The 21725-nt window shown below is 62.0% G+C and overlaps 1 protein-coding gene across 4 annotated transcripts in view; it reads left to right on the forward strand.

The window, feature by feature from the left end:
* Positions 1-10838: 10838 nt before the first annotated feature.
* Positions 10839-21725, forward strand: part of KIF21B (kinesin family member 21B) — a 43194-nt gene continuing 32307 nt past the window's right edge. For 2 of the 4 annotated variants that reach the window (XM_043485175.1, XM_043485176.1), the window contains exon 1: positions 10839-11216. In XM_043485175.1, the coding sequence (XP_043341110.1) occupies positions 11176-11216 (41 nt within the window). In that variant the 5' untranslated portion in view covers positions 10839-11175. The remainder of the gene's footprint in view (positions 11217-21725) is intronic. The other 2 variants (XM_043485177.1, XM_043485178.1) reach the window with 1 other exon arrangement.

Genomic DNA, 21725 nt, shown 5'->3' on the forward strand with positions numbered 1-21725 from the left:
CCCGCGGCCCCGCCCCGCCCCGTGGCCCGTCCGCATCCCGGTGCTTGGCCCCACCCCCGTGGCCCGCCCCGGCCCCGTGACCCAGCCCCGCCCCCATGCTCGTCCCCACCTCCCGTGGCCCGGCCCCACCCCCATGGCCCGCCCAGCCCCGCCCCCACGGCCCCGCCCCCACGGCCCCGCCCTGCCCCCGTGCTCGTCCCCGCCTCCCGTGGCCCGGCCCCACCCCCGGGGCCCGGTCCATCTCGCCTAAACGCCGCCCCGTGTCCTGCTCCTCAGCTCCGAGGATGTCCTGCTTGAGCCGAAAGCCCGTCATGCCCAGAGCCGACCTCCTCACCCGTCCCTGCAGCCTGCGACCTGGGGCCCCACTCTGCTCAGACCTCGCGTCTGAGGCGGACCCTCCCCCGCCCTGCCCCCTGGGCCCCTGTCCCGCTGTTTCTCGGCCCGGCCCCTCCCGCGGAGGCGCCCCTGACACTCTGTCCTCGTTCCAGGCCTCACCTACAGCCACAGCCGCCCAAAGGCCTCGCAGCTTCCGGCCCGCCCCCAGCCTCACCTTGATCCATCTCAGTGGAGAAACCTGCCATCTTAGCCCCTCGCTTAAATCCCCTGAAGCCCCCAAAGCCTCAGCATAGGGTGCTCAACCCTTGCCTGGGTTGACAGGCTGCCCTGGACCCAGCCCCGGCCCTCGGGCCTGTCTACCCACCCTCCAGCCGCTGCAGCCCAGCTGGGGACAGCTGCCCTGCCTTTTAGCCAACCCTGAGCCCAACAGACCCCTCGCCTGTCGTCAGCTTCGCTGTTACTTCCTTCAGAAAGCACCCTGCAAATGCTCCCAAAGGCTTGGGCGCTCTATGACACATGTCCCCATTGCAGCAGGTCACCACTGTGACATTATTTCACACCAGCCCGAGGCCTTCCCTGGTGGTTCAGCTGGTAAAAAATCTGCCTGCAATCCAGGAGACCTGGGTTCAGTCCCTGGGTTGAGAAGATCCCCTGAAGAAGGAAATGGCTACCCACTCCACTATTCTGGCCTGGAGAATCCCATGGACAGAGGAGCCTGGCGGGCTGTAGTCCATGGGGTCACAAAGAGTCAGACACGACTGAGCAACTAAAGCTTTTCCTTTCAGCCTGAGGCTATGTTGTACCAAGGCAGGAGCAGGTCCCCCAGGCTTATCCTGAACCCCAGAGCTGAGCACTCTTCTACACAAAGTGTTCAGCCACTGTCAAATAAACGCAGGGAAATGCTGACCAGTGTGCCTCTGCCCTGGCTGGTGCCCACCCCTGGCCTGGGGTCACCCTCCCAGGGCTGCAGCCTTGCGCCCTGTCTGTCCAGAACCCAGGGAGGGGGCGCGGGCATGGGCCTCCCGAGGTGAGGGCTGCCTCCCCAGCTCCACTGTCTCAGAGAGGACTCACACGTCCCTGCCCCCCTGCCTCCTCCAGGGAAGAGAGAAAATAGTCCACCTGCAGCCTGGCTGAAAACTGACGGGAAAAAGTCTATAAAAGGAGGTTTCCATTCACAAGCAGAATTATTAATGAGCATAATGCCCAGCTTACAGAATGCCAGCTCTATGGCAGGCCCTGCTCCAGTGGCCCCACATCCATTTCCTCTTGTTCTCAACATGAAGCGTCATCCTCCTTTTGCAAGTAGGACCAGGACAGGACAGGACAGGACAGGTAATGCGCCAGAGGCCCCGCGTTGGTAGGAGGGCCCAGGCGGGACTCAACCCCACGCCATGGCTCCACGGCCCTCACGGGAGGTCTGGCTGACCTCCCAGCCCGAGGGTCAGGTGCACGCCAGCTCCGAAGAAGCCTAGCTCTCACTCTCTGGGAGAGTCCAGGCCGTTTCCTCCGCCACACACAGGACCTTCTGATGGCCGCGTGTACACAGTCTTGCCTATCCCCAGCTCCCCTTCAAATGATCAGTGGGTGTCTCCATGGAGGGCTGTCAGACCCCCAAATAAAAGACAAAGGGAACACAGTGTGGAAGGCTGCAGGCGGGGGGCCACGGCGGGGGGCAGGCAGGCCCCTCTGGTCAGCAGAGCCTTCCAACCAGGTTCCCAGCCAGAGTGCTGTCTGCTGCACCCCAGCTTCTCCCAGCCTGTCCCCTGCAGACCTGGGGCCCAGCTGTGCTGGGGGATCTGCAGAAGGGGCAAGGTGAAGGGGAGGGGGCAGTCACTGAGCCATGTTCGGGGCCCGGGAAGCCCCCTCTCTCATCTGGAAGCTGTGGAGCTCAGATGGAGCATCTCTGAACCTAGGAGGTGGGCCCAGCTCCCAAGTGCAGAGGCGCCCTGGCTCTGGTCCCGGTGCATCTCCAGGCCCAGCTCTGGCCAGGCCAAGTGGTCCTTGAAGCCGAGCTGCCCTGTGCAAGGTGACAGAGCACAGCCCTGGAGCTGGGCCGGTGAAGCCCCAAGGCCGCCCCATGCCCCAAGCTTCTTCCTCCTGTAAATGGGGGAATGATTTCTGTTCCCAGGCTGTTGGGAGGCATGAGGGTGACTGTGGAAGGGCCCGGCCCTCCAAGAAGTGGCTGCTTGGACTGGGTCAGAGCTGGTCACTGAGAGAGCCCAACCTCATGGGGCGGAGGCTGACCTGATGGGGCTGTAAGTCTCTCGTTGGGGAGCTGGGCGGCTCGGCCCCCAGCCGCACATCTCAGCATCGGGCTGGTCCTCTCAGGCTCTGCAGCTCCGACCCTCAGCCAGCAGGTGTGGAGGCCAGGCACACAGGTCACTGGAAAAGCCACAGTCAACCCAGTCCTTACCCTGGCCCCATTCCCTGGCATCTGACCCCAGTTACACATCATTCCTGCCTTGGGCCTGACAGCTATGGTGGCAGGGGACACTCACTCCCCCTCCCCTGCAAGGGTCCTGCTGCCAGTTTACTGATGAGCCAGCTGAAGGTGGCGTTTGCCCGGCAGGGCTGGATTCGTCCTCCAGCTCCCTACCCCATCGCGTCTTCCTCCTATGCCATACAGCTGTCCCCCAGTGGAGCCTAAATCCGGTTTAGAAGCATTCTAAAAGAAGTTGGCCTAGATACATAGGGCAAATAATAATCTTGGTGTCAAACAAGAATTGAAAACACTAGGATGTCAGAGAAGCATGTGGAGGATCAGCTGCTGGGGTTTGGAGGGTTCAGAGGAAGGAGAGCCAAGCAGTGTTTGTTTAAAATGATCAGAAGAGGAGATTTCATCATGGTCAGAAAGGAAGCCAAGACCCAGAGGAGGAACGTGCATCAGAGTCCATGCAAGGAGCCCGGTTCCAGGAGGAGGCCCGAGAGACAGGCTGGCCCAGCGGAGGGGCTGCCCAGTCCACTTCTAGTCATGAGCCCTTTAAAACACCTCCGCCAGTTTATCGTTGTCATCATAGAATGATAGTAGCAACCTTATCAAACCCAGTTCATTAAGTGCCTGACGCAATGTCTCATTCAGCCTTGCGACACCATCCAGGAAGTGGGTTATTAATAAACTCATTCCAGGAAAGGCCGAGTTAGCTTTCAGGCCAGGGGTCCAGCAGGGGCCCGGACACCACTCTGGAGCTGCTGACTTCCCGTTATCAGGAGGATGGCAGGACAGTCCCTAACCCAGCCCCACCGCAACCCCTACTGATCTGGGCCACACCCTGCCCAGCACCCACCCAGAATGGGTACCCCAATGCTCTCGGCACCTCTGTGCACCCAGCAACCTTCCTCCTCCATCCCAGCCCATCTCCTCTGGTGGGCCTTCTCCGATGACCCTGGGAAACTCTGTCTATTTGAGAGGGCCACTGGCCACCTGGTTCCATAAGAATGAAACCATAAGTCACTGGCCACTGCAGTCTCCAACCTTCAACACTCCCTGAAAGAGCTCAGGGCAGAGGTCAGAAATGAGGCCCTCTGTGCTCCAGAAAAGCCTGCAGAGCAGACCTTCAGAGTTAGATAGTTTCAGATTTTATGAGCCTAATTTCTTGGATCTTCTCATACCTAGAAAAGCACTAAAATCATCATCAGAGACATCCGTCCCCCATGACTAGCAAACCCTTAGTGAGATGTTTGCGCGGGGGGACATACCCCTTCTCCAAATCACATGAGGCTGACCTGCTCTCACCTCTTCTGAGCAGCTCCGTGTTGCTGCCAAGAGCCTGTCTCCCAGGCTGTAGTCTTCAGGAAGTCCCGAAGCAGAACTGACCTCACAGCTCTCAGCTGATGACTCTTTCTCGTTGTTCAGTCGCTCAGTCTTGTCCGACTCTTTGTGACCCCATGGACTGCCGCATGCAGGCCTCCCTGTCCATCACCAACTCCCAGAGCTTGCTCAACCTCATGTCCATCAAGTCGGTGATGCCATCCAACCATCTCATCCTCTGTCACTCCCTTCTCCTCCCGCCTTCAATCTTTCCCAGCATCAGGGTCTTTTCCAATGAGTTGTCTCTTCGCATCAGGTGGCCAAAATAGTGAAGCTTCAACTTCAGCATCAGTCCTTCCTACGAATATTCAGGATTGATTTCCTTTAGGATGGACTGGTTTGATCTCTCTGCAGTCCAAGGGACTCTCAAGAGTCTTCTCCAACACCACAGTTCAAAAGCATCAATTCTTCGATGCCCAGTACCACGGTAAGAAATGGCAGCAGCTGGTACTCTGTCTCTGAGAAGACAGATCTGTCTGGGGTCTCCAGGTAGTTACCCAGCCCTTTGCAGAGGCCCTGTTTCACAGAGGACTGACGGAGTGCTGTGGGGAAGGCTGAATGAGCACGGCCAGGGTCAGTGTTCGGGGAACCACTGTCCAAGACCACCACCCTGACCAGGCACCATGGTAACCACCTGCACGAGTGATCTAACAACAGGAGGGCCTGGGAACGAACTTGGAACCAACAAGCCCTCACCAACCAGAAGAATTTGGAAAAGGTCACCAGTCCATACATCCTACCACCTCCCAGAATCCTCCTGGCTGGAGTCCCTCTTGGCCGAGTGATGCCCGCCCCCAGGAAGCACCCTGAGTCAGAATGATCGGCCAGAGACAACCCAGAAACTAACTCCATCAGCATAAAACCTGAGCCTGCGAGCCACAGGCCAGAGCGGTTCTCCTGGGCTCCCTCACCCTCCTGCTCTCCGCCCGGGCGCCCCTTCCCAATAAAGCCTCCTGCTTTGTCAGCACATGTATCTCCTCGGATGGTTCATTTCCGAGTGTTAGACAACAGTCTGCTCTTGGGCCCTGGAAGGGGTCCCCCCACAACATTAGCGCAGGTGTGTCCTGACACCCCCTCCATGACCACTCCTTGCCAGGTGACGGCCAGTGGTGCGGAAAGGCCCTGGGGTTTTCCTAATTGCTTCTCTGAGTGGTTCCTGAGGATGCCTGCCCCCTTCTACCTGCCAGCAGGGCTCCACGTAGCCTGGAGGCCAGAACCCCAAAGTGGTGTCTGTGGGTCTGCGTGAAGAGCTAGAGTCCTAAGAGACTGTGGGCCCGGGGCGTCTTTCCAGACCAGATGCCGTTCTGCGCCTTCTAGGGACGTTGGTACAGGTTGGGGGGGCGCTGCCCAGGTAACACACCAGCTCGTAGTCTCAGCGGCTCCTCACAATGAAAGTTCATTGCTTGCGGATACCCAAAACCATGTGCAATTGTGTGTGGTGCCCGGGTGTGCAAAGCATCCACCTACAAGGGATACTTGTGCGTTCTGCTCGCATTTCATTGGTCAAAGGAAGTCATGGGGCCACAGCTCACACCAGAGTGAGGACACGCCGGCCTGCCCTGTGCCAGAGGCAGCGAGCCGGAAATACTTGCCGGAGACACTAATGACCAGACACTAGCCAAGTGACCTCTGAGCCCATTTCCTCTTCTGCAAAATGAGGACAATGAGTGTTTGCCTCACAGACCATGAGGAGTGAAAGAGAAAGTGCATTAACACCTTCGGCCGGGGTAGCCCTGGGGCAGGTAAAATAAAGTGGAGACGCCCACCAGGTGGCACCTGGGGAGGCTGAACCTGGGGCATCCGTGCTCTGCAGGGGTTTGGCGTGCCCAGGGGCCCTCCCGCCCTGCAGACACCTACCTGACTCCTGGCCCCTCCACCGACGGAGGCTGGAGATCCTCCCCACCCCCAGTGACGAGGACAGCTTGGGCTGGCAACCGCAGCACACCCCCTGCACCCAGCCTCACACACACTCATCTCCCACTTCCTGTCCATCTTACGACAGGTTGGTTCTCTGTCCAATCAGAGGATGGGGGCTCGTAGAAGAAGAGATGGGAAATGAAGGAAATTCATCTCTATTCTGTGCAGAGCCTTGTGCGGGGTGCTCCGCCCAGGTCACCCCATTTCCAGCTCATGACAGTCCACGATGAGGGAGAGGACTGTCCCCATTCTGGGGCGGGGGGACGGACGATGGGCACAGCTCCCTAACTTGCCTGGGTCACTCAGCCCAAGTGGTCTAGCCGCATCTCTGTGACTCTGGCTTCCGGCTGTCTTCTGTTCCTTTGTGCAGACTCGACTCTTCTGCAAACCATGAGCTCACACTGGCAGTCCGGGGTTCAGCCTGTGGGCCCCACCACGCTGTGGGGGGCACTGCCCCCTCTGGGGTTTCGGGTGCCAGTTCAGCAGCTCGCTGCATGACCCTGGACTCATCTCTTCACCTCCCTGGGCCTCAGTCTCCTCACCTGAAAAGGGCTCTTGCTGAATTAGACGACCTTAGGGCTGAAGGCTGAGGTTGCCCACACCTGCTCTGTCTTAGAAAGCACTGCAGAGAAGGGATGAAGCTCCTGTGTTTGAGGTTATGTGGTGCATTAAACCCTCATCTACATCTGAAACCAAAAATAGTGTGTGTGTGTGTGATTTTTTTTATTTGTAATCCACAGCACTTCTCTCTCTTCCTTGCTATTTATAACAAATTCTGGTTTCCTCTATGGCTGAATCTGTCTTTCTCTGTAACAGGGGAAGTCAGGCTGGGCCCTCCCTAAGCGGAGGTCCCCATATCTGTACACTAGTAGGCCATGTCTGGGGTTCACAGCTCCTGTGGGCAGGCAGGACTGGGCTCTGTCTCCAGGTGGGCTCAGGAGGTGCGGTGGGCCCACCACCAGTAGGGTGGGCTAGGGCTTGTTCTCCCAGGAGCCCAGCTGGGCAGGGCGGGGGGCGGGGGGGAGGCGCTGTGGCCGGAGGCCGACCACCCCCACCCCTAGAACTCCAGAGCAAGGCTCACACTTCCTCCCACAGCCAGGGCCTGGTGCTCGCCTAAGGAAGAATCACAGAGCAGACTCAAGGGCAGGCCACCCCTGGGGAGCCTTCTAGGGCCTGTTACTGTCGGGCTGCTGTGGAGAGCAGGGTTGGGCAGGAGAGATCTGGGCCAGATGGCTGCCCCCGTCGCTGCCGGAGTCTAGTACTATCACCACAGTAGCGTGGGAGACTCCTGCCACGGATAGGCCCCCAGGGTTCCATCTGCCCAGACGCCCACCACTCCTGTCAGAAGAGATAATGGAGCCCAAGATGTCCAGTGGGGGGTGGGGGTCTTGGATTGGGCACAGAACTGAGGCTCACACTGCAGTCCAGTGTGTGTATGTGTGCACACGCATGCATGCACATTGTGCACATGCATGTGCACGTGTGTGCCTCGTGTGCCTGAGTGTGCACACATGTGTGTGTGACTAGTGCACATGTATGCGCCTGTGTGCACGCACCCGTGCATTGTGTGCATGTGTGAGACTATGTGCATGCACGTATGTGCAACACATGTGTGCGGGTGTACGCACATACGTGTGCATGTGTGAGTGTGTGCGTGTATGCATGCATGTGCACATACGTGTGTGCATGTGTGTGGGTGTGCACACATGTGTGTGCATGTGTGTGGGTGCGTGCATGTGTGTGGGTGTGTGCACATACGTGTGTGCATGTGTGGGTGTGTGCATGTGTGTGGGTGCATGCATGTGTGTAGTGTGTGCACATATATGTGTGCATGTGTGGGTGTGTGCACATGTGTGCATGTGTGGGTGTGTGCACATACGTGTGCATGTGTGTGGGTGTGCGTGTGTGCATGTGTGTGCACATGCGTGTGTGGGTGTGCACATGTGTGCACACATGTGTGTGCATGTGTGGGGTGTGTGCACACACATGTGTGGATGTGTGTGCGTGTGTGGGTGTGCACATACGTGTGTGTGCCTGTGCGTGTGTGCGGGTGTGTGCATTGTGTGGGTGTATGCACGTGTGTGCACACATGTGTGTGCATGTGTGTGGGTGTGTGCATGTGGGGGGGTGGGGGGGGAGATGTGCACAGGCAGCTGAGGCAGAGCTGTCCCGGGGGTGGAAAGGAGGGAAGGGAAAAGAGCAGTGGGAGGAGGGGGGGTGGGGACACACCCAGGGAAGGAGCGGGGCTGAGCTGAGGCTTGGGGGCACGAAGGAGTGCCAGCGCCATCCCAGGCTTCCCCCGACCCTCTAACCAGATCTGCCCAGGCTGTGGTTTAAGCTTCCTGACCACCCCTTGGATCCCCATCTGACCTCCTTGCCTCAGACCGGCAGCTCCAGGAGGCAAGATCTGGTCAGCAGGCTGCCCTGCGGCTCCCTGGTGGCCCAGGAGGGAGCCACCTTGAGGTCCTGACCTCTAGGAAGCCCTAGCATCAGCCTGGGCGCCTCCTGGCTCCTCCAGGCTCAGTACCGTGTGCCCTGGAGGGATGGGGGAGGGGAAAGCACAGGGCTCTGGCGCCGTTTCCCAGCAGTGAAGCACTGAAGCTATGAGTCAGAAGGTCACCTACTCTCCGAAGTCTGAGGGGACCTCCAGGAGGCAGGAAACCAGAGCCAGCCCCTGGAGAAGCCGACTCTGCTGGTCAGGAGAGCAGCCTCGCAAAATGCAACGTTGCTGTCTGGGGAGCAGAAGTCTAGAGCCTGGCTGCCCAGATCATTTCTCTGGGCATCTGTTTGGAGGTGGCCTGGTGAGTCTGGATGTACTTCACAGTCCTGCATCTGTTGCTTATATGCTGGGTGACACTCAGGGCCCCTTTAGCAAAACTGAAACGAATAAAGATCTTCCTAGTGGCTCAGATGGTAAAGAAACTGCCTGCAACGCAAGAGACTCAGGTTTGATTCCTGGGTCAGGAAGATCTCCTGAAGGAAGACATGGCACCCCTCCAGTATTCTTGACTGGGAAATCCCGTGGACAAAGGAGCCTGGCAGGCCACAGTCCCTGTGGTCACAGAGTTGGACATGACTGAGCAACTAACAGTGCTCTGCTACTAAAGCCAGCTCACAGGTGATGAGCGTGACGTGAGGACATGCGTGTAAAGTGCCTTGTTCATGTAGATGGTCCATAAATGCCAGTGTCCTCCCCAGTTCTCATCTTGGTTGGAAGAGCATGTCCAGGGTCTGACTCCTCAGCACTCTGCTGGTCTCCTGCTCCAGGATGGGGGAAACACTGGCCCCAGAGAGCTCTTCCTCTTGGTTCAAATGCTAGTGAGATGTGCTGGGTCCTGCCAAGCCTTCCCCCACCCCTGCCCCTCCTACCCAAGGACACCCGAGGTGGTGCTGCTGTTTTCCATCAGATTGGGGTAGAGGGTGTTGATTTGCCCTTGAAATCTGCCCTTGAAATTATCTTTTGCTTTTTGGTCTGACCAAACCAAACTGGGATGTGGGCTACGGTGGAGCAGTTATTTTGGTTGGGTGGGGGAGGGGAAGGGAGGAGGATGGCACCAAAGATGCGCCCTCCGCCCCTAGCCTGCGCCCTTTTCTAAATCTCTGACGTGGTTTCATCATCTGAGGGTGATGCAAGAGGCTGGGAGTCAGACTCCCCTTCTTCCCCTCCCCCAGCATGCGCCTTCCACATCTGGAGCTGCAGCTGGGTCCTCCTCTTGGGCTTGGTCCAGCAGAGGGAACTGGTTGAAGTGAGGGGAGGGCGGGCATCTGGTGAGGGGCCCCGTGAATAGCCCCAATGTTGGGAGCTGGCGGGCAGGGAGAAGGGGCTGGTCTCCGAGGCGGGAGAGGGACTGGAAAGGCAAATGTGATTTCTTCTCCACCACCACCCAGTGCTTCAAGGCCTCAGGGCTCCCTTGTCTTTTGTACCCAAATGAAGGCAGCAGCCCTCCCCGCCTCCTCCCCCTCCCACCTCCTCCCATCTCCCCCCAGCCTCTACCCAGGTGCCTGGAGCTCAGGGCTCCCTTTGTTCCCTGTCTCCCTGGGGCAGCTCAGGCCTCCCACGCCGACCCTCTGCCCGCACAGCCGCAATTGGCAGTGTGAGCAGGGATAAGGGGGTGGGGGGGCTGGGGGTGGGAGTCATCTGTAGGTCATAAAGGTCACTGGAGCCCTCGTGGTCTCCAAGAACGGAGGAGCCAGGCTAGGAGCCTGGCCAGGAACCAACCAAAGATGAAATTAAAAACGCTGCAGGGTTGTAGGGACAGGGGATTTTAGTTAGACACTAGCGAGAATCCCCCCTCAGTAAAGGTTGGCAAGTTCACCGGAATAAAAGCAGAAGAGAGGCTTTCCCGGAGCTTTCGGAACACAAACCATCAGGCTCTGTGGGACGCTCTGCAGGGAAGCGCCGGGCCGGGACACCCGGGTGCTTACCCTCGCTTAGCCACTAACTCCTGCGTGACCTTGGTAGTTCCCCTCCCTGCGCCCGGCTTCCGTATTTATGGGCAGGCGGGGGAGGGGGTCACACCGAGGCCGAGGGTCTGCGGTTCTGGGGTCGAGGCACCGGTGTGATCAGCTCTTGGGGCTATGTCCCTCCGAAGACCCCAAGCAACCTCTCCAGGCCCCCAGCGAGCTTGTGGACCCGGATCATCGAGGGGTCTCTTTAAAGGCTTCCGCGGCGCCCCTGCTGCCGGGTCGGGCCTTCGATTGGCGCAACGGCCTCGGGGGCGGAGATCGGGGCGGGGCCTGGGCGTCAGGGGCGGGGCCTCCGCCGGGCCGGCCCCCGCCCCCTTTGTTCGCTCGGCGGCAGGAGGCTCGGCGCGGCCCGAGGTGCGCGCGCGGGAGCCGCGCGGTGGGGAGACCGTCGCTCCCCGGCTGTCCACTGGCCCAGCGTCGCCGCCCGATGGCGCGAGGGGGCGCGCGGGCCAGGCCCCGGGGGCGCTCAGCCGGCCGCGGGTGAGCCCTCCGCGGGCCGCCCGCGAGCATGTCACCTCCAGGAGCCGCAGCCCCCGCCCGCAGCGCCCGCGCCCCCGCCCTCTGCAGCCGCGGCCGCCGCCGTCGCCCCGGGCATCGGCCCCCAGGCCCCCGCCCCTGATCGACGCGGGCCCCGGCACTGCAGCGCCATGGCCGGCCAGGGGGACTGCTGCGTCAAGGTGGCCGTCAGGTAGGACGGGTGGCCGGGGCGCGTGCGCGGAGGGCTCGGCTTTGTCTCGCGTGGGCGCGGGGCGGGGGTTCGGGGGTCCAGGGACCGCCGCTCCACCGGCAGTCCGCGCCCGCGGAAGGCCAGCCGGCCGCGCTGGAGGGCGCCGCGCGCTGGCCGGGCCCCCGGGAGAGCGGCGTCCCCGCGGGCGGCAGGAGGGGCTTTGTTTGGGTGGTGATTCCGGGCCCCTCTCGGGAGCCCTTAATGATCAGAAAATCGAATAAACAAGGAAATCCGGTATTTCACACCCAGCCCGGGCCGGGCGGGAGCGTCTGTGTGTTTCCTCTTTGCCCCCCCACGGGCTGCAGTCTCACGCGGGGACACTGGGTGGGGGACATTTCCCCGCATCCACCCAGCCCGCTGATCCTGCGCTCTCCGCACTGCCGGGCATGCAGCACGCCGCCCCGGCCGGCTCCGCAGACAAAGATCGTGGAAGGACGAGTGGAAGGGCTGGGATGGGGCCTTGGCCGGTAGGGAGGCGGAGGCTCTGGAGAGATCCCTGCCGGCCCTGCCCCTAGAGCGGCTGGGCTGGGGACGGAGGAGGGGTGTCAGGGGTTCTCCTCTCAGAGGGCAGGCCGCCGTGACCCTGATGCCCCATCCTCAGGCCCTCAGACAGAATTGAGCAGGGGGGAGGGCCACGTGGACCTGCCTGGGACTTTGAGGGACATCCTGGCAGAAGCGAGGTGGGCAGAAAACAGGGCACGGTGGAGGTGTGTTCTTTGTGTTGGGTGGGGGCGCTCCGCGCCATGTCACCCTCTCTGTTCTCGATTTGGGTTTAGTTCTTTGAGACAGTCCGTTGGTGGGAGAGTGCCAGCCTGAGACCCGTCACCAACACGGGGAGGGTGGAGAGCATCACCCAGCCCTGCGTGATGAGGGTGCGAGCCTGAGTCTGGGTCTAGGGTGGGTCTGAGAAAGGTCTCTGACTTCCCTGGGTTGTAGGTGACCCAGATTCCAGAATTCCAGGGCAGTCACTCCGAGATGACTGTACCCACCCCCCAGCCCTAGCCACCTGGCTATCCCTCTGCAGTGGAGAGGGCCAGGGGACCGCTGATCACAGTCTGGAGTGGAGGGAGGGAGACCAGTGTGCCCTCCCCCTGGACCGCCGGCTGCTCTCGGAGCATCACTGGCACAGACTCGCTGGCCCTGGACAGCCCGAGACAAAGAGGAGCCCCAAAGATGCCTGGTGGGCTGGCAGGGCGGGGCTCTTGGCAGCAGGATCCTATGGGGGGGTGAGGGTGAGGGCCAGGAGTATGGTGGGGGGGGAGTGGCAATGTCAATAAGACAGCTGCAGCGGAGTGGGAGTCTGGGCGCGTCGTGAAAGGAAACTGGACCAGGGCTGGGAAGGAGGCAGCTTTCCTTTGGACTCAATCTCACCCAAAAGAGCCAAACCGAGCCCCTGGCCCCACCTCGTCAGGGCCCCCAGGCTAGACCAGGGGTGCAGAGGTGTGGCCAAGCCCGTGGCCTTGGCACCCGTTTGGCCGGGGAAGACCTGGTGTTCTCTCCCCACCGCTGCCAGTGGCAGGAGCTTCCCGGGACCCTTCCCACCCGGAGCATCTTTCAGCCCATGCTCCCCTCCTGTGACCGGCATCGTCTCTGCCTCCACTGAGACTGCCTGCTGGGGTCTGGGTGTCCCCGCTCCTTGCCTCTGCCACTGGCCTGGAGGGAGGGTGGGGTTGGAACACCTCTAGAGCCAGACCTTCAGGGCCCCCTGGACAGGGAGGGGGCCCCTGGACGGGGAGGAGCCACCTGGAGGAGGAGGGCCCACCCACTCCTCCTCTCCCACCCCAGCCCCAGCGCACACGCCAGACCTCAGTGGGCAGCTGGCCGCGGAGGGCAGACAATGCCTGGACAGAGCCCAGCTTATAATCAGAGAGCTGAGGACGGGACTGGACTGGGACTGAGGCTGGAGGGGGAGCAGGTGGCACCACTGGGGGGCTGCAGGGAGAGTTCTCCGTTCTTTGGGGTCTCCTTCAACCCCCCAAGCCCACCCTCAGAAATCTCTGGTCCCACTTGATGGACTGGGTGGCAGGCTGGAGCAGTTGTAGACCATTGCTGGGATGAGCCAAGGATCTGGAACTGCCAGGGGCCTAGCCTGGTTGCCCTTTCTTATATCCAACTGTGTCCCCGTGAGAATGACTTATGGCAAGTCCAGGGTCCAACTCTTGAGACAGGGAGGCCAGGAATGGGGCAGACATGGTCTGACATGTGTGCGTGCGCGTGTGTCTGTGTGTGTAAGGGTCCAGGGGCCACTAGATTAGGTAAGAAGTGCCAGGCCTGGGGCTCTTGGCATGGTAATCTCCAGATAAGGATCAAAGCTGGCTTGTCTGCAGAGCTGCAGGGAAGGCCATGGAAGGGTCAGACCACAGGGGGCAGCTTTCAGGACCCGCAGCTGTGGGTGAAGGGAGAAGGTCTAGATGTGAGCAGAACCCCAACCCCTGCCCCCAGCCCTGGGCCACCCTGGGAGCCGGCCCTCTGCCCCTGCACTCTGCCCCGAGACTCCTGGTCCAGCCCTTCCAGCCTGCCCTGTGATCCATTTATCCTTTAATCCCCTTGTCCGATAAGGACTCTCTCAGCTCTGAGGCTGGTTAAGGCCAGTCTCTACCTGGGAGGGGGATGATGGGGAGCGCAGACCTGCTCCAGGTTGCAGAAATGCAGGCCTAACTAGTGGGGGAGAAGGGGAAGGGGCGGCTATTAAGAAATGCTGGTTGGCAAAGGTGAGATTGGGGGAGGAAGCCGAGTCACGGGGTGCGTTTATTTAAGACCCTTTTAAGCCCCCAGGTCTGAGCCCCCAGCACGAGGGGAGGCCTAACCACCCTCTTCTCCTTGCCTGCTTTCCTTAAGCTTCAGTCCTTGGTCTGCTGGGGCGGGGCCGGGAGCTCCATGGGTTCCCTGGGCATCCATCCCTAGACACTGCAGGGTCAGACCTGGGCTGGAAAGGGGCTGGGGAGCAGCAGCCAGGCGCCCAGGGACAGTCCGAGGGCAGCCCTGCCCTGTCCTCGGGTCCTCTAGCTGCAGTTACTCCCCTGGCTCCAGGCTCCGCTGAAGTCTTAGTCAGTGTCTGTCTAAAATTTTGAATCAAGAGAAATTGGTGGTTTGGGACAAAGATAAGACAGAAAAAACTTAGTGGGGGTGGGGAGGCGGTGTCTTCAGCATCTCCCCCCCCCGCCCCCCTCCCCCGACAGAGTCCGAGGCCGGCCAGGACCAACTAGTGCCCGCTTGGCGCCTGCTGTCCGGTTCCCAGACCTGGGAGAGGGCCCAGGCAGGGCCTCCCAGGGGTGGTGGAGACCCGAGAGTCTTGGTGGCAGTCTCGTGCGGCAGAAATAGGGCTTATGTCATCACCAGGAAGTGCAGTGTAGTAACCGCAGGCCCCGGAAGCGTGCCCCCCACCCTCTGCCCTAGCCAGCTCGCCTGATTGGCTGTCAGCTTTTGAAGACCGCGCTGGGGTTGGGGGGGCAGGGGCTGAGGAAGTGACAGAAGTGACATGTGCCTGGCACCCTCCTTCCTTCAGCTCCGGGGACAGAGGGCCGGGCTGGGGCCCTGCTTCTGTTTCTCCTTCTGGGCCTCAGTTTTCCCTCCCTGTACAATGGGACCAGCGGTCTGTTCTGGCGTGTCCTTTTGTGAGGAGCAGTGGTCTGGGTGCAGCGGAAGGTGGACAGTCCTTAAAGGCTGACTCTGGAGGAGCTGAGCGTGAAGAAAATGTGAACACAAATAAGCACTTGCTGAATGCGTACCTAGGAGGTATCTCGCTGGGTTAAGCCTCAGTGACTGTTAGGTAAAAACAATTCACCTGGAGCCCTGGGACTGGTGGCCGACGGACTGCAGGCAGCAGGCGGCGATGGAAGCACTGGGCTGGGGGGCCTGGGCGCGGTCACTTCCTGCGCACTCACTGGGCGCCAGGCATCACAGCTTCTTGTCCCACACAGGCCCTCGGGAGCCAGGTGCCACCCCACCGTGGAGACGGGCTCAGGCTCACTGCGGTGAACAAAGGCCTCTGACCGTGCGCCCAGGGCAGCCTCGCTCCCGAGGCCCTGCTCCACGCAGCCTGCTCGGGCCGCTAACTGCCTCCGTTTGCTCTGATGCTGCGGGCAGTCACAGCTGTGACTGTGAACGTGGGAGGGCATGCGGGGAGGTGCTCAGGGCTGGGCACAAGCCGCCTGTCTCCACGTGCTCCTGGATGTGGGGCTCCCTCCCCGCCCCCACTGGTGGGAGCCGCCCTCCTGCCTTTCCTGAGCTCCACGCAGCCGCCCCTGGAGCCTGCTTTCCTGCCTGCAGGGCAGCTCCCCGGCAGCCACATCCCCGCCCGCCTCCTCGCGGGCCCCCTCCACCTTGGGCTCCTCGCTTGCTTGTTTCACCCCCTAGACAAGCAGCCCCCAGGAGCAATGGGGGCCCTGAGAGGCTGTGGGCTGGGGAGGGGAGGCGGCCTCCCTGCTGGAGCGGGGACCACGCTGGGTTGGCGGCCTGTGCCCGGGGGCTTCTCCTCTGTCTGGGGGGTGGGCGGTGGAGCTTGGACGGGTTTGTGGGGCCCGCGGCAGGTGTCCTGTCCCCAGCAGCACCGCTGCCCCACCCTCGCTGCTCTGGGTGTGGAAGGGATGCAGGGCTGTGGTTCACCATTGCCGGACCCCCAGACGCCCGAGCCCCTGTCCCTCCGCCATGGGGGGTGGAAGCCCACTGTTACTGGGGTCGAGCCGGGCAGGGCCCCTGGGGTCCGGGGTCGGGGGCTGGTGGGAGCGCAGGCCTCCGCCTGTTGCTGTGCATTCCCCAGCAGGCGAGCGTCCCCAGGGCCCAGTCCCCGCCAAGCGGCCCCCCAGACCCGGATGCCAGCACAGCTCGGGGCTCCGTAGCGTCTCCCGGGAGGTCATGGGAAACCCCTGCCAGATGCCCCGGGACGGGGTGGGGGTGGGGCAGGCCAGCCGGCAGGGCTGGGGCGCAGCTGCGCGGGCTTCCCTGGGCTGGGGACGCCCCCTCCCAGGCCCCACAGCTGGGCCTGCAGGGTGGACCGCAGAGGGGGGAGCGGGCAGCTCAGGACAGGGGTTGCCCCCCCCCCCCGCTCCTCGCACCCGTGTTCCAGCTTCTCCCCGCCCGCCTCCTCCCCCAGGCAGGCCTCCTTCAGCCTTTCTGGGGGAGCGGGCCCAGCTGAGACCCTGAGGCCTTGGGGTTGTGCATTAGATGCCTCACGCCCTCCCCCACTGGACGGCCTGCCCGGGAATTCCGCAGAAGTCAGTGGCCAGGACCCGGGGATGAGCTGAGAGAGCGAGAGGTGAAGGACATCCCCAGGAGCTACCGCGTCAGAGTCCTGAACCCCAGGCTTCCTGTGGGTCCCCTTGAGTGTCTGCGGCCCGCCCTGGGCCCCGAGAATGTGTGCAGGGGCAGAAATCAGGCAGAGGGGGCTGTGGACCCCTTTCCCCAGGCCTGGCTTCGTAAACCCATGTCCTTTGACCCCGCCGTACAAAGCCTGCTTGTTTGGGGGTGCAGGCCAGTGTTTTCCCTGAGGCAGCCTCAGGAGGACTGGGCTGGGGGAGGGCCTGGGAAGTCACAGGGCTCCCCACGCCACAGCTCTGCAGCTGAGAGGGGCAGCACCCCACACCGGACCTGCCACCCTGCTTCAGGGCGGACTGCCCCTCGCATCCCCCTGCAGGACACGCTAAGTCAGCTGAAGCCCCAGGGTGTCTGGGAGCCAGACTCCCCTGAGACAGCAGGGATGTCAATTCCAGCCGACTTCCTGGAGCTGGCAGGCTGCCCGGGAGGGGGTGGGGGAGGAGGAGAGGATGCCCGCGAACGAACGTGGGTGCAGACCTCCTCCCTCTGCCTCGGAGGCGGGCACCATGCTCTTGCGAGGAAGCAGCCTCCTGGGTCCCTGGCCCCCACTTCCCCTGCCCCAGCCTCGGCTATCTTCACTGTGAATGTGAAAATGCTCCCCTAGCAGACGGCTCTGGCCCTCTGGCAGCTGTCGGCAGGATCATCTTTCCCCGGCCCACCTCTCTCTGGGCTGGGGCTGCTTAGAGGATGCGGCAGGCCAGGCCACAGCCAGGCTGGGTTTGGATTTCAGCTCCAGCATTAGGAGAGTGTGACTTCAGGCTTGTTCAGATTCTCCCTTATGAGCCTCAGGAAGGAGGCAGTCCTTACACACGACGTGTGTTCCTGCATGTAAAGGAGCTCCATGCATCGGCTCTCAAAAGATACTGGGTCCGGTCCTGACAGGCGGCTCAGGCGGCGTCAGTGACCATGACTCCAGGGGAGGAGGACTGCAGACCCCCGTTCCCTTCCGAGGGCTCTGCAGCCTCTGCAGGCAGGAGGCTCTCGCTGCTAGCCAGTCTGAATCCCTCGCGCTGTGGCTCAGTTCCCCTGTGGTCCAGCTCCTTCAGTGATGGGGCCAAGCTGGCCCCTGGCTGGTCAGGGCACGGCTGAGTGCCTCGCTGTGCCAGGGAGACAGGGGGTCCTGCAGCTCCTCTGTGTCCCCCACCACAGACACACACGCCTCCACATCGGAGGTCGCGAGAGCCCAGCGCCAGACAGAGCCAGGCGTGGTGTGAGGAGCGGGTCACGGGATCTGGGCAGCCCTCCCCGGGATGGGGTGCTGGGCGTTCTCACTTCTCCAGGGACCCCTGGGCTGTCCCAGTCCCCCGGGCTCCTATTCAGGGTTCCAGAAAGACGTTCAGGTGTCCGGGAGGGGCTTACACCCCTGGGCTATTTCTGAAGGGACTGGTTACAAGGTGGTCTTGGGGGGCTGCGGTTCTTCTCAAAGCCCTGGACGTGGGGCCTGCAGGGTGTCTTGCAGCCTGGAAGACCCCGGAGTGACATGACTCACCTGCCGGCTGGCTCTCCCGGGTCCTCCTCCCGCTCTGACCCTTCAGTCCCGTGGCCAGGAAAGATGGGCGTCCTAGAAGACCTAGTCACTGATTAGCTCTGTGACCTGGAGCTGAGTTTATTTCTCTCTGAGCCTTCATCTGTAAATTGTGGGGGAACCTCCACCTTAGAATGTGTGCAAAGTGTGGTAAGAATCTCCCCCTTAGAACACGTGGAAAGTGTGGTAGGAGTCCCGCTGAGAGTGTGTGAAAAGTGTGGCAGGAATCCACCTTAGAATGTGTGCAAAGTGTGGTAGGAACCACCCCTTAGAATGTGTGCAAAACGTGGTAGGTGCCCCCCTGAGAATGTGTGCAAAATGTGGTGGGAATCCCTTGCTTAGAATGTGTGCAAAGTGTGGTAGGAATGCCCTTAGAACGTGTGCAGAGTGTGGTAGGTACAATGACCAGTGACCAGCAGAGGCATGTTGCTCCTTAAGTGCAGGGTTATTTACTCCTGAGGAATTGAGTCTATAGGGTTCCAGGTACCAGCAAAAAGGGATGTCAGGAATCACAGACCACGCCCCACAAATGTAAGAATTTTCTGGGATTTTGGAGCAGTTCTTAGTTATTTTAATATCACAGCCTGAGCCTGGCATGGGGTCGCAAGAGGGGGACACGACCTAGCAACTAAACCACGACCTCTTGGAGAAAAGAAAGACTTCTTCAAGTGGAAAGAACCTGGGGGCCACACCCCCGGGAGCCTGGGATAAAGATGCGGGGGCGGTCGGTTAGGGACCGACGGAGGGGCTGGAGCCGGCTCGCCGGGAGGGTTGGGGTTCACCTGGGGCGGAGCCACACCCACGCGCCCTGCCCCAGCGCCCTGCGGGGTGGTTGGCGGCTTTGTGCGGCCTCACCGAGGCCGGTCGGGAGCGGGCCGTCGCTGGCCAGGCTTTGGGGGAGGTCCCTCCCGCCTTGGCAGTCAGCATCCCCGGGTCTGCCTCTTCGCTGGCTCCGCCGTCCTCTGCTTCCGCCCTGTCCTGGCTCCCGAAGAGGCGGGGAAGTGCTGAGCTCAGCGCTTCCTGCAGCCCCGGGCGCGGGCTCGCCGCCTTTGTGCCCCGCCTGGGGGAACACGAGCCGGTGTAGGGTGCGGCCGGGCGCCCGCAGCCCTCCGCCCCGAGTATACAGACGGCTGTTAGAATCCCCAGCCCCGGGGACCCCCGGCGCCGCTAGGCAGTGCGCGGAGGCAGCCGCGCGGGTCCCGGGCTGGACCCCTCTGCTGGAGAGTCCGGGCCTTTTCTGAGCCCCTCCCGGCCCTCTGCGGGTTGCCAAGTGGCAGATAGACCGGGCTATGTTCTGGGAGGTTCCAGGCCTTTCTCAGTGGCGCCCTGCGCCGCCCTTCCCATGCAGGGCCAGGAGAAAGGATGGAGGGGTTGGGGGAGGGCCCAGGGGAGGCTTCCGGGACTGGGGGTGTCCTCTGCTCAGAAATGACCCCCGCCGTTTGGGTTTGACGAAAACAGGCAGCACAGTTTGCCAGTTTGTTTTCCAAATAGTGCAGTAAATCATAATTTATCTTGATCACTGAGTTTTTTCATTTCCCCTTAAATTTTGCATCTGAGGCGCGAACACCTCACTCGCCTCACCCTTGCTCCTGATTGGGCCCACAGCGCCCTGCACCCCTGGTTCCCTTGGAAGACCCTGGAGCCTGGTTCCCACCCCTGCCCACCCTCCTGCGTCCTGAGGGAGGAACGGCGCTGGCAGGGGTGCCATCCTGCTGCCCTGTGTAGCTGGAAGCTGTCTCCTTCCCTCATCTGGGGCTCCAGGGCCACTGCAGAAGTGACCTCGCCCTGGGCGGGGCCAGGCTGGTCAGGAGCTGCCGCAGGCGAGGGCTGCAAAGTTCCTAGAAAGCTGAAGCTGGGAAGAGAGGGCCGGGTGATGCAGGGAAGCAGGGCTGGCCGACTCGCTGGGTGGGGCAGGCACTTGCCAAGGGCCCGTCTTTATCTCCTGGACACAGCCTGGGTTCAGACTCTCCACCGGGCGGGGTGTGGGAGGAAGGAGCCCCAAGGTGACTGCGTCCGCTGGACTGGGGGCCCCCAAAAGCCCAGCACTCAGGTCCAGCCTGCCGGACCTGTGTCGGCTGTGGCAGGCCACCCCCCCGCCCAGCTGCCCCCTGCTCCCTCGGTGGTGATGGGCAGGGAGCTTATACGTCCGTCTAGGTGCTGAGTGTCCCAGCTGGAGAAGTGGAGAAGCCTCAGGCTTCGGACTCCCGGCTTGCCTGTACTGACTGGGACTCAGCAGCTTCACGCCTTAGCTTCCCTCTCTGGACAGTGGGTTGAAGTCGCCAGCGCATCACCTCCCTTAAGTGAGATGGTCTGAGGCAGGTGCCCCGCCCAGCACCGGCGCATGAAAGCATGCATGCTTCGTCCCACGAAGCTGCCACGTCCAGTTACTTGTTCACGGCTCGTTCCTAGGATGAACACTCCCCCATGCCCCGTCCGGGTCGGTGGCCTTGGGAATTAGTGACTCATCCTGGGCCCGTGTCCCCTGGCTCCCAGCTGGTACCCCATTCTCTGGATGGGAGCACTCACCCATCCGCACCTGCCAAGGACATTGGTGCCTAGAATGGGCCAGCGTGGGGCTGGCTGGCTCTCTGACCCCAGAGGACCCCACACCAAAATGTGCTGGACCAGGGAAGGTCCCAGGGTGAGTGCCTGCTGACCTTGCAATGCCTGGACCCTCACACCCTGGAGCCCTCGCCTCTACACCCTGACCCCTGATGTCCTTCCAGCCACCCTCTTGGGCTGGGGGCCTGGTGGGCAGAGCAGAAGCTGGCCTCTTGTTGATGGGCTCCGCTGGGCAGGGCAACGGCTCCCCCTCCGCGGCTCCTCCTGTCTCCGGGGACCCTGATTCGATTTCCTCCAATCACCAACATTGCCATCTGCCTGTGGTAATTAAATGGTATTTGAACCGGATCCAGAAATCCCATTGCAAGCAGCCCATGTGGCAGGGAGCTGGCGCTGGCCAACGAAACTGCAGGGGCCTCAGAGGTGGCCGGGTCCCCCTGGGAGCCCCGGACACCCTGGGCCCCCAGGCCTGAGCTCCCAGTGCCCTCTGAGCTAGCTGTCTGCTCTCCCCTGGGCACACTGGGCCCTGCCCCTCAGCTGCACAAAACACAGGAACGGGGGTGGGGGGGTGGAGCCCGCCCTGCCCAGGCTTGGACCCCGCCGCCCCTGGTGCCCTTCCTGCCCACCCTCGGACCCCACCACCCCTGGCCGGCACCGTCTGTTTCCTTGTCTGCCACGGGGACCGAAGTGTCCCGCTCGGGCGTGGTTGTGTCAGCCACGGCCACCAGCGGTCCAGGTGGGAGTGCCACGGCCCGGGCGTCTTACTGGCGGGTCCAGTGTCTGGTCTGTAGGTCCAGAAAGGGTGGGTGGGGTTCCCAGCGCCCCTCCCAGCCAGAAGTTGGCCTGGGGAGACGGGATCTGAGCTCTCACTTCACCCTGGCCCGCAGCGGCTGGATGGAGCAGGGAGCGGGGTGGTCATCTCTATGGGTGTCCGGCCCCTGCAGCCTCGGTGGTGTGAGGACCAGTCCTGGAGAAAGCCCAGGTCACCACCCCGCCCCCATCCTCTCATCCCCCCTCACAGCCGAACGCAGGCCGCATGCCCTGGGGCTTCTCACCGGGCCCTGAGGGGG

This window comes from Cervus canadensis, chromosome 13, assembly GCF_019320065.1.
Source record: "Cervus canadensis isolate Bull #8, Minnesota chromosome 13, ASM1932006v1, whole genome shotgun sequence".
Taxonomy (NCBI): Eukaryota; Metazoa; Chordata; class Mammalia; order Artiodactyla; family Cervidae; genus Cervus; species Cervus canadensis.